Consider the following 12,801-nt stretch of genomic DNA (forward strand, 5'->3'; position numbering starts at 1 on the left):
TTATACAGTGACAGACCTGTCCCCACCAGTACTGTACCCCAGTATTGTACAGCAACAGACCCTCCCTACCAGTACTGTACCCCAAAGTTACACAGTGACAGACCCGTCCCCACCAGTACTGTACCCCAGTGTTATACAATGACAGACCTGTCCCCACCAGTACTGTACCCCAGTGTTATACAGTGACAGACCCGTCCCCACCAGTACTGTACCCCAGTGTAATACAGTTACAGACCCGTCCCCACCAGTACTGTACCCCAATGTTATACAGTTACAGACCCGTCCCCACCAGTACTGTACCCCAGTGTTATACAGTTACAGACCCGTCCCCACCAGTACTGTACAACAGGGTTATACAGCGACAGACCCGTTCCCAGCAGTACTGTACCCCAGAGTTATACAGTGACAGACCCGTCACCGCCAGTACTGTACCCCAGTGTTATACAGTGACAGACCCGTCCCCACCAGTACTGTACCCCAGTGTTATACAGTGACAGACCCATCCCCACCAGTACTCAACCCCAGTGTTATAGTGACAGACTCGTCCCCACCAGTACTGTACCCCAGTGTTATACAGTGACAGACCCGTCCCCACGAGTACTGTACCCCAGTGTTACACAATGACAGACCCGTCCCCACCAGTACTGTACCCCAGTGTTATACAGTGACAGACCCGTCCTCACCAGTACTGTACCCCAGTGTTATACAGTGAAAGATCCCGTCCCACCAGTACTGTACCCCAGTGTTATACAGAGACAGACCTGTCCCCACCAGTACTGTACCCCAGTGTTATACAGTGACAGACCCGTCCCCACCAGTACTGTACCCCAGTGTTATACAGTGACAGACCCGTCCCCACCAGTACTGTACCCCAGTGTTGTACAGCAACAGACCCTCCTACCAGTACTGTACCCCAGTGTTACACAGTGATAGACCCGTCCCCACCAGTACTGTACCCCAGTGTTATACAGTGACAGACCCGTCCCCACCAGTACTGTACCCCAGTGTTATACAGTGACAGACCCGTCCCCACCAGTACTGTACCCCAGTGTTGTACAGCAACAGACCCTCCTACCAGTACTGTACCCCAGTGTTACACAGTGACAGACCCGTCCCCACCAGTACTGTACCCCAGTGTTATACAGCAACAGACCCGTCTCCACCAGTACTGTACCCCAGTGTTATACAGCAACAGACCCTCCCTACCAGTACTGTACCCCAGTGTTACACAGCAACAGACCCGTCCCCACCAGTACTGTACCCCAGTGTTATACAGCAACAGACCCTCCCTACCAGTACTCTACCCCAGTGTTATACAGTGACAGACCCGTCCCCACCAGTACTGTACCCCAGTGTAATACAGTGACAGACCCGTCCCCACCAGTACTGTACCCCAGTGTTATAGGTGACAGACTCGTCCCCACCAGTACTGTACCCCTGTTATACACAGTGACAGACCCGTCCCCACCAGTACTGTACCCCAGTGTGATACAGTGACAGACCCGTCCCCACCAGTACTGTACCCCAGTGTTATACAGTGACAGACCCATCCCCACCAGTACTGTACCCCAGTGTTATACTGTGACAGACCCGTCCCCACCAGCAGTGTATCGCAGTGTTATACAGCAACAGACCTGTCCCCACCAGTACTGTACCCCAGAGTTATACAGTGACAGACCCGTCACCGCCAGTACTGTACCCCAGTGTTATACAGTGACAGACCCGTCCCCACCAGTACTGTACCCCAGTGTTATACAGTGACAGACCCATCCCCACCAGTACTCAACCCCAGTGTTATAGTGACAGACTCGTCCCCACCAGTACTGTACCCCAGTGTTATACAGTGACAGACCCGTCCCCACGAGTACTGTACCCCAGTGTTACACAATGACAGACCCGTCCCCACCAGTACTGTACCCCAGTGTTATACAGTGACAGACCCGTCCTCACCAGTACTGTACCCCAGTGTTATACAGTGAAAGATCCCGTCCCACCAGTACTGTACCCCAGTGTTATACAGAGACAGACCTGTCCCCACCAGTACTGTACCCCAGTGTTATACAGTGACAGACCCGTCCCCACCAGTACTGTACCCCAGTGTTATACAGTGACAGACCCGTCCCCACCAGTACTGTACCCCAGTGTTGTACAGCAACAGACCCTCCTACCAGTACTGTACCCCAGTGTTACACAGTGATAGACCCGTCCCCACCAGTACTGTACCCCAGTGTTATACAGTGACAGACCCGTCCCCACCAGTACTGTACCCCAGTGTTATACAGTGACAGACCCGTCCCCACCAGTACTGTACCCCAGTGTTGTACAGCAACAGACCCTCCTACCAGTACTGTACCCCAGTGTTACACAGTGACAGACCCGTCCCCACCAGTACTGTACCCCAGTGTTATACAGCAACAGACCCGTCTCCACCAGTACTGTACCCCAGTGTTATACAGCAACAGACCCTCCCTACCAGTACTGTACCCCAGTGTTACACAGCAACAGACCCGTCCCCACCAGTACTGTACCCCAGTGTTATACAGCAACAGACCCTCCCTACCAGTACTCTACCCCAGTGTTATACAGTGACAGACCCGTCCCCACCAGTACTGTACCCCAGTGTAATACAGTGACAGACCCGTCCCCACCAGTACTGTACCCCAGTGTTATAGGTGACAGACTCGTCCCCACCAGTACTGTACCCCTGTTATACACAGTGACAGACCCGTCCCCACCAGTACTGTACCCCAGTGTGATACAGTGACAGACCCGTCCCCACCAGTACTGTACCCCAGTGTTATACAGTGACAGACCCATCCCCACCAGTACGGTACCCCAGTGTTATACAGTGACAGACCCATCCCCACCAGTACTGTACCCCAGTGTTATACAGTGACAGACCCGTCCCCACCAGTACTGTACCCCAGTGTTATACAGTGACAGACCCGTCCCCACCAGCAGTGTATCCCAGTGTTATACAGTTACAGACCCGTCCCCACCAGTACTGTACCCCAGTGTTATAAAGTGACAGACCCGTCCCCACCAGTACTGTCCCCCAGTGTTATACAGTTACAGACCCGTCCCCACCAGTACTGTACCCCAGTGTTATACAGTGACAGACCCGTCCCCACCAGTACTGTCCCCCAGTGTTATACAGTGACAGACCCGTCCCCACCATTACTGTACCCCAGTGTTATACAGTGACAGACCCCTCCCCACCAGTACTGTACCCCAGTGTTATACAGTGACAGCCCCATCCCCACCAGTACTGTACCCCAGTGTTCTACAGTGACAGACCCGTCCCCACCGGTACTATACCCCAGTGTTACACAACGACAGGCCCGTTCCGACAAGTACTGTACCCCAGTGTTATACAGTGACAGACCCGTCCCCACCAGTACTGTACCCCAGTGTTATACAGTGACAGACCCGTCCCCACCAGTACTGTACCCCAGTGTTATACAGCGACAGACCCGTCCCCACCAGTACTGTACCCCAGTGGTGTTACACAGTGACAGACCCATCCCCAGTAGTACTGTACCCCAGTGTTATACAGTGACAGACCCGTCCCCACCAGTACTGTACCCCAGTGTTATACAGTGACAGACCCGTCCCCACCAGTACTGTACCCCAGTGTTATACAGTGACAGACCCGCCCCCACCAGTACTGTACCCCAGTGTTATACAGTGACAGACCCGTCCCCACCAGTACTGTACCCCAGTGTTATACAGTGACAGACCCGTCCCCACCAGTACTGTACCGCAGTGTTATACAGTGACAGACCCGTCCCCACCAGTTCTGTACCCCAGTGTTATACAGTGACAGACCCATCCCCACCAGTACTGTACCCCAGTGTTACTCAGTGACAGACCCGTCCCCACCAGTACCGTACCCCAGTGTTATACAGTGACAGACCCGACCCCGCCTGTACTGTACCCCAGTGTTATACAGTGACAGACCCATCCCCACCAGTACTGTACCCCAGTGTTATACAGTGACAGACCCATCCCCACCAGTACTGTACCCCAGTGTTATAGATGAAGATGACAAATTTGTGATATTTAATAGTGTGATTTCTGTCCATCAGGGATTCCAAGGCAAAACTGGCCCCCCGGGCCCTGGAGGAGTGGTGGGACCTCAGGTATGTCTCAATTTATCGACTGAGTGTGGGAGCTTAGTGCCAGTGAAGGAGGTTGCGTAGAGACCATTAATAAAATGGAGCAGGACTGTTTGAGTCTGACGTCTTCTCGATCACCGAATGAAAAGGCAATCTGCTCCTAGTTTTCCTCCCCTTGTGGCATCTCATTGATCTGATGGTAAATTCTGGAACAGACCTGTGCTCTGTGCAGACGGAACCAGCTCTGTCCAATTCCTTCCGTTTAACCTGCTGGAGATTGGAGAATCCAACACTTTGCTTCAGCCTGGAACACACTGACTTTCCCCCAACTTCCTTTGGAACAGAGAAGGCCGAGAGGTGATGTGATCACTGTTTTTAGAATGGAAAAGGATTGGATAAAGTTGGGCAGGAGCCGCTGTCTCCCTGTGGAGTTGCGGATAGTGAAGAGGATTGTCAGAGGATACAGCAAGATATAGACCGGTTGGAGACTTGGACGGAGAAATGGCAGATGGAGTTTAATCCGGACAAGTGCGAGATAATGCATTTTGGAAGGTCCAATGCATGTAGGAATCATACAGTAAATGGTAGAACCCTTCGGAGTATTGACAGGCAGAGGGATCTGGGTGTACATGTCCACCGCTCACTGAAAGTGGCAACACAGGTGGATAAGGTAGTCAAGGGCAACTAGATGAATACATGAATAGGATGGGAATGGAAGGATACGGACTCTGTAAGTGCATACGGTTTTAGTTTAGGCAGGCATCATGATTGGCGCAGGCTTGGAGGGCTGAAGGGCCTGTTCCTGTATTGTTCTTTGTTTTTTGTGTCCAGAACAGTCGATCCAGAGAACTCGGCCTGAGTCTGAAGGGGGAAGTTTCAAATTAATCTGGGGATGCAGTGAGTGGGTGATTAATCTCTGGAAGAGGCTCCCCGGGGAGACGGTCGAAGCTGTTAGTACTGATTCACGCAAATACAAATTAGAGAGATTTCGAGAAAATGGCACTTTGGGCTCCAGTATGAGAGTAACTGGAGACATGAGGTGTGGTGAGTGCAGCGAGTTTAGGAGCAACAGGTGACTTTGGGCCTCTGGTTCCCCAAGCTCTCGCCCAGTGGGGGTTTCCTCAGCCCCACTCCGGGAGGGGGGAGACTCACTGATAGAGATTAATCTCCGTGATTGGACAATAACTCCCTGACCATTGGATCATACCAGGATGTAGAATGGTTACGGCCACGGAGGGAGACCATGCAGCCCATCGAGTCTGTGATCGCTCTTTGCATGAACAATTTATCTCAGAAAACACCACTGCCCTTTCCCTATGAACCTGTATTGTTGTCCTAATAGTTGCTTGTCCAATTTTGAAATGAATGGGGTTGAAGGTGAAGCCTGGATCTGGTGTGATGACCTTGTAAAGTTAAAGTAAAGTTTATTTATTTGTCACAAGTAAGGCTGACATTAACACTGCAATAAAGTTATTGTGAAATTCCCCTAGTCGCCACACTCCGGCGCCTATTTGGGTCAATGCACCGAACTAGCACGTGTTTCAGACTGTGGGAGGAAACCCACACAGACACGGGGAGAACGTGCAGACTCCACACAGACAGTGACCCAAGCCAGGAATCGAATCCGTGTCCCAGGCGCTGTGCGGCAGCAGTGCTAACCACCGTGTCACCGTGCCGCCCCTTGTTCCATCATGGTTCTGATAGAAGGCGTCACGTTTTCTCACACTCCACGCTCCTGGTCTCAGTGCAGTCTGACTCCTGAATACAGCAGCCGCCTCCAATCCTCTTCAAATTCTTCACCACCCAGGGATTCCTCAGGGATGGGGAACTGGCAGAACTTTATCTCCACTCCCTGACTGGGGAGTGAAGAGGAGAGTGACACCATTTCTGTCGGGAATCAGAGTCATTGCTGGAAATACAGGACGCAACATCTTCAAAGATCATCAGCAAGTCCTGAGCCGAAACCCAAAGAGCACAGACAGAACTATACTGAATTTCCAGAACAGAAACAAGCCATTTGGCCCATCTGCTCTGTGAGTGCTCCACGTGATACTCCTCCCACCCCCTCTTCCTCTCATCCTGTCAGCATCACTTTCTATTCCTTTCTGCCCCAGGTGTTTATCCAGCATCCAGCTTCAATACGATTCAGTAATGAACCACTCCCCATGGGATCGAGTCCCACATTCTCCCCACTCCCTGGGGGGGCGAGTCCCACATTCTCCCCACTCCCTGTGGCAGTGAGTCCCAGATTTTCTCCACTCCCCATGGAAGCGCGTCCCGCATTCTCCCCACTCCCTGTGGGAGCGAGTCCCACATTCTCCCCACTCCCTGTGGGAGCGTTACCCCTCAGCGTTCCTGTTCTTCGAGAAAAGAGCCCCAGCCTGTTTAATCTTTCCTGCAGGTTTCTCGCAGCCCACTCTCTCTCCCCACCCCGGTGAACACAAATCAAACCTCTCTGATAAATATATGGCCAACCATCCAGTGCTTAAAATCTGCTGTCTGCCCACAGCCGTGACAATTGTTTAATAATTATTATTAATCAATCTTCCATAAACTGTGGCAATAAATTCTCCTCTTAATGAGAGAATATCTCTGTGTTATAACCAGTTCTTTTCTGCAGCCAATCCAGAATTGATGGTTTTAATTTCAGGATAACTTCTTCATTTTGCCGACTGGTGAACAGGAATCCTCACTCCTTCATGTTTGATTTGATGATTAGTGATTAAAAGGGAATGATGTCTATTGTTGATTCCTGGTGTCCATTGCTTCTGTACCTCTTGTTGTTTGTGTTAGGGTTCGACTGGAGAGACAGGACCATTAGGCGAGAGAGGACACCCAGGTCCACCTGGGCCACCAGGAGAACAAGGCCTCCCAGGATCTGCAGGAAAGGAAGGTGCTAAGGTAAGTGTTGCTGGGTGTGGGTCCACTGGGCCAGGGAGGCAGAGCCAGTCTTAGCATCAGGGTCACAAGAAAAACAAAAAATGCTGGAACATCTCAGCAGGCCTGACAGCATCTGTGGAAAGCGAATAGAACGAACGTTGTGAGTTTGGCTTCATCAGGTTAGGGTCAGGGTGATCATCTTGTGTTCATCCTGATATCTTGTTACTGAAGAACAAAGAACAATACAGCACAGGAACAGGCCCTTCGGCCCTCCAAGCCCGCGCCGCTCCCTGGTCCAAACTAGACCATTCTTTTGTATCCCTCCATTCCCACTCCGTTCATGTGGCTATCCAGATAAGTCTTAGACGTTCCCAGTGTGTCCGCCTCCACCACCTTGCCCGGCAGCGCATTCCAGGCCCCCACCACCCTCTGTGTAAAATACGTCCTTCTGATATCCGTGTTAAACCTCCCCCCCCTCACCTTGAACCTATGACCCCTCGTGCACGTCACCACTGACCTGGGAAAAAGCTTCCCACCTTTCACCCTATCTATGCCTTTCATAATTTTATACACCTCTATTAGGTCACCCCTCATCCTCCATCTTTCCAGTGAGAACAACCCCAGTTTACCCAATCTCTCCTCAAGTTGCTGATTCACTGTCATTACTCAATCTCCAACTGTTCATAAATGGGGAATAATTCAATCAGCCCCTACCTCACCCCCACTAACCAGTCCCACAAACCACTGAGTACCCCCAAAACCCCCAGCCAGCTAAACACCCCACAAAACACTGAACTATAGGAAGGATGTGATTACACTAGAGGGGGTACAGAGGAGATTCACCAAGGGATGGGACGTTTGAGCTATAAGGAGAGACTGGATAGGCTTGGATTGTTTTCTCTCGAGCAGAGAAGACTGAGGGGGGACATGATTGAGGTGTATAAGCTTATGAGGGGTATGGACAGGGTGAATAGGGAGCAGCTGTTCCCGTTGGTTGAGGGGTCAGTCACAAGGGAGCAGAGTTTTAGGGTGAGCGGCAGGAGGTTCAGAGGGGATTTGAGAAAAAACCTTTTGCCTCAGAGGGTGGTGGGAATCTGGAATGCACTGCCTGGGCAGGTAGTGAAGGCCGGAAACATTACAACCTTTAAAAATATTTCAATGAACACTTGAAACATCATAACATTCAGGGATGTGGGGACAAGTGCAGGAAAGTAGGATTAGCATGAGTTTAGTAGTAGTTATTGTTGGTGCAGACTCGATGGGCTGAAGACCCTTTACTGCACTCTCTGACTATGACTCCTCCAAATGCCCAAATCCCAACCAACTCCAACCCCCAAGCTCCACAGCAATCCAAATCACAGGAGCAGGAGTAGCCCATTAGGCCCATCGAGTCTGCTCTGGGATTCAATGTGATTATATCTGATCTTCTGTCTCACAATCCCACCCACTCCACAATTCTCAAAGTCTATTGATCTCAATCTTCAATATAACAGACCCCTGGTGGAGTTCCAAAGATTTGCAAAGACCCGAGTGAGGACATTTCTCCTCATCTCTGCCCAAATAATCAATCCCTTATCCAGAGTCAGTGCCCCCATGGGTTAGATTCCCCAGTAAGGAGTCTAACAACACCAGGTTAAAGTTCAACAGGTTTATTTGGTAGCAAAGCCACTAGCTTTTGGAGCGCTGCTCCTTCATCAGATGGAGTGGGTGGGATTAGATTCCCCAGCCAGGGGAGACCAATCTCTCTTCTATCCTATTAAACCCATTCAGAATGTTACACGTTTTAATGAGATCACTTCTCTTTCTCTAAACTCCAGAGAATATAAACCCAATTTAATCAGCCTCTCATCGTTGGATAACCCTCTCATCCAGTAAACCTTTGCTGTATCACCTCCAATATAAGTCTATCTTTCCTTAAATGTGGAGACCAAAACTGCCCTCAGTGTGCCAGTAGCGGTCTCCATAGAACCATAGAAAATTACAGCTCAGAAACAGGCCTTTTGGCCCTTCTTGTCTGTGCCGAACCATTTTATGCCTAGTCCCACTGACCTGCACTTGGACCATATCCCTCCACACCCCTCTCATCCATGAACCTGTCCAAGTTTTTCTTAAATGTTAAAAGTGACCCCGCATTTACCACTTTATCCGGCAGCTCATTCCACACACCCACCACTCTCTGCGTGAAGAAGCCCCCCCTAATATTCCCTTTAAACTTTTCTCCTTTCACCCTTAACCCATGCCCTCTGGTTTTTTTCTCCCCTATCCTCAGCGGAAAAAGCCTGCTTGCATTCACTCTATCTATACCCATCAAAATCTTATCCACCTCTATCAAATCTCCCCTCAATCTTCTACACTCCATGGAATAAAGTCCCAACCTATTCAATCTCTCTCTGTAACTCAGCTTCTCAAGTCCCGGCAACATCCTTGTGAACCTTCTCTGCACTCTTTCAATCTTATTTACATCCTTCCTGTAACTAGGTGACCAAAACTGTACACAATACTCCAAATTCGGCCTCACCAATGCCTTATATAACCTTACCATAACACTCCAACTTTTATACTTGATACTCCGATTTATAAAGGCCAATGTACCAAAGGCACTCTTTACGACCCTATCCACCTGTGACGTCACTTTTAGGGAATTCTGTACCTGTATTCCCAGATCTCTCTGTTCAACTGCACTCTTCAGAGTCCTACCATTTACCCTGTACGTTCTACTTTGGTTTGTCCTTCCAATGTGCAATATCTCACACTTGTCTGCATTAAATTCCATTTGCCATTTTTCAGCCCATTTTTCTAGTTGGTCCAAATCTCTCTGCAAGCTTTGAAAACCTTCCTCACTGTCTACTACACCTCCAATCTTTGTATCATCAGCAAACCTGCTGATCCAATTTACCACATTATCATCCAGATCATTGATATAGATGACAAACAACAATGGACCCAACACCGATCCCTGCGGCACACCACTACTCACAATCCTCCACTCAGAGAAGCAATCCTCCACAACCACTCTCTGGTTTCTTCCATTGAGCCAGTGTCTAATCCAATTTACTACCTCCCCATGTATACCTAGCAACTGAACCTTCCTAACTAACCTCCCATGAGGGACCTTGTCAAAGGCCTTGCTGAAATCCAGGTAGACAACATCCACCGCCTTCCCTTCATCCACTTTCCTGGTAACCTCCTCGAAAAACTCTAATAGATTGGTCAAACATGACCTACCACGCACAAAGCCATGTTGACTCTCCCTAATAAGTCCCTGTCTATCCAAATATTTGTAGATCCTATCCCTTATCACACCTTCCAATAACTTGCCCACCACCGACGTCAAACTTACTGGCCTATAATTTCCCGGATTTCTTTTGGAACCTTTTTTAAACAACGGAACAACATGAGCCACCCTCCAATCATCCGGCACCTCCCCCGTGAATACTGACATTTTAAATATGTCTGCCAGGGCCCCTGCAAGTTCAACACCAGCTTCCCTCAAGGTCCGTGGGAATACCCTGTCCGGCCCTGGGGATTTATCCACTCTGATTTGCCTCATGACAGCGAGCACCTCCTCCCCTTTAATCTGTAAAGGTTCCATGACCTCCCTACCTGTTTGCCCTATTTCCGTAGACTCCATGCCCGTTTCCTCAGTAAATACGGATGCAAAAAAGCCATTTAGTATCTCCCCCATCTCTTTTGGTTCCATACGCAGTCTACCACTCTGGTCTTCAAGAGGACCAATTTTATCCCTCACTATCCTTTTGCTCCTAACATACCTATAGAAGCTCTTTGGATTTTCCTTCACTCTGTCTGCCAAAGCAACCTCATGTCTTCTTTTAGCCCTCCTGATTTCCCTCTTAAGTAGCTTCTTGCACTTTTTATACTCCTCGAGCATCTGATCTGTTCCTTGCTGCCTGTACATTTCATACAACTCTCTCTTCCTCTTAATCAGTGTTACAATATCCCTCGAGAACCAAGGTTCCTTATTCCGATTTACTTTGCCTTTAATCCTGACAGGAACATACAAACTCTGCACTCTCAAAATTTCTCCTTTGAAGGCCTCCCACTTTCCATTTACATCCTTACCAGAGAACAGCCTGTGCCAATCCACACTTCCCAGATCCCTTCTCATTTCATCAAATTTGGCCTTTTTCCAGTTCAGAACTTCAACCCGAGGACCAGATCTATCCTTATCCACGATCAGGTTGAAACTAATGGCATTATGATCACTGGATCCAAAGTGTTCCCTCACACTCACATCCATCACCTGCCCTAACTCATTTCCCAATAGGAGATCCAATATCGCATCCTCTCTAGTTGGCACCTCTATATACTGATGTAGAAAATTCTCCTGAACACATGTTACAAACTCTACCCCATCTAAACCTTTAACAGTATGCGAGTCCCAATCTATATGTGGAAAATTAAAATCCCCGCCTCTCACAACTTTGTGTTTCTTGCAGTTGTCAGGTATCTCTCTGCTGATTTGCCCCTCCAATTCTCACTGACTATTGGGTGGTCTATAATACAACCCCATTAATATGGTCATACCTTTCTTGTTTCTCAGCTCCACCCATAGGGCCTCTGTAGACAAGCTCCCTAATCTATCCTGCCTGAGTACCGCTGTAACATTTTCCCTGACCAACAATGCCTCACTGAAGCCCTGTCCAATTGGAACAGGTATTCTTTATTCTTGTATTCCAATCCTCTTGCAATAAAGACCGACATGTCATTGCTTTCCTCATTGCTTGCTGCACCTGCATGCTGCCTTTCCGTGCTCCTTATACAGACACACCCAGATCTCTATAAACATCATCATTTCAAAGATTCACACCTTAGAAAAATTATTCTGCTTTTTTATTCTTATCAGCAAAGTGATTAAGTTCACGCTTCCACTGAAACTCAAATTCATTCACAAAATTATTAAACCCAATTCCAATTTTCCAATTGTTCCAAGGTTGGATTTGAACTCGGGTCCTTAGGAGCAACTCAATGGGCCAAATGGCCTACTTCTGCTGCTATCTCTCCTTGTCTTATTCTGGTAAACATAAACATAGAAACATAGAAAACTACAGCACAAAACAGGCCCTCCGTCCCACAAGTTGTGCCGAACATATCCCTACCTTTTAGGCCTACCTATAACCCTCCATCCTATTAAGTCCCATGTACTCATCCAGGAGTCTCTTAAAAGACCCGATTGAGTTTGCCTCCACCACCACTGACGACAACCGATTCCACTCGCCCACCACCCTCTGTGTGAAAAACATCCCCCGAACATTTCCCCTGTACCTACCCCCCAGCACCTTAAACCTGTGTCCTCTCGTAGCAGCCATTTCCACCCTGGGAAAAAACCTCTGAGAGTCCACCCGATCTATGCCTCTCAACATCTTATATACCTCTATAAGGTCTCCTCTCATCCTACGTCTCTCCAAGGAGAAAAGACCGAGCTCCCTCAGCCTATCCTCATAAGGCATGCCACTCAATCCAGGCAACATCCTTGTAAATCTCCTCTGCACCCTTTCAATCTTTTCCACATCCTTCCTGTAATGAGGCGACCAGAACAAAGAACAATACAGCACAGGAACAGGCCCTTTGGCCCTCCAAGCCCGCGCCGCTCCCTGGTCCAAACTAGACCATTCTGTTGTATCCCTCCATTCCCACTCCGTTCATATGGCTGTCTAGATAAGTCTTAAACGTTCCCAGAGTGTCTGCCTCCACCACCCTGCCTGGCAGCGCATTCCAGGCCCCCACCACCCTCTGTGTAAAAGATGTCCTTCTGATATCTGTGTTAAACCTCCCCCCCTTCACC

At 49.1% G+C, this 12,801-nt stretch overlaps 1 protein-coding gene across 1 annotated transcript in view; it reads left to right on the plus strand.

Moving 5' to 3' along the window:
- The window catches only part of LOC144497798 (collagen alpha-1(XI) chain-like), a 494,895-nt gene that overhangs the window by 332,725 nt on the left and 149,369 nt on the right, over positions 1–12,801 (plus strand). Inside the window, exons 23-24 of the mRNA XM_078219235.1 lie at positions 4,089–4,142; positions 6,912–7,019. Coding sequence (XP_078075361.1) covers positions 4,089–4,142; positions 6,912–7,019 — 162 coding nt within the window. The remainder of the gene's footprint in view (positions 1–4,088; positions 4,143–6,911; positions 7,020–12,801) is intronic.

The sequence above is a fragment of the Mustelus asterias genome, chromosome 8 (assembly GCF_964213995.1).
Source record: "Mustelus asterias chromosome 8, sMusAst1.hap1.1, whole genome shotgun sequence".
Taxonomy (NCBI): Eukaryota; Metazoa; Chordata; class Chondrichthyes; order Carcharhiniformes; family Triakidae; genus Mustelus; species Mustelus asterias.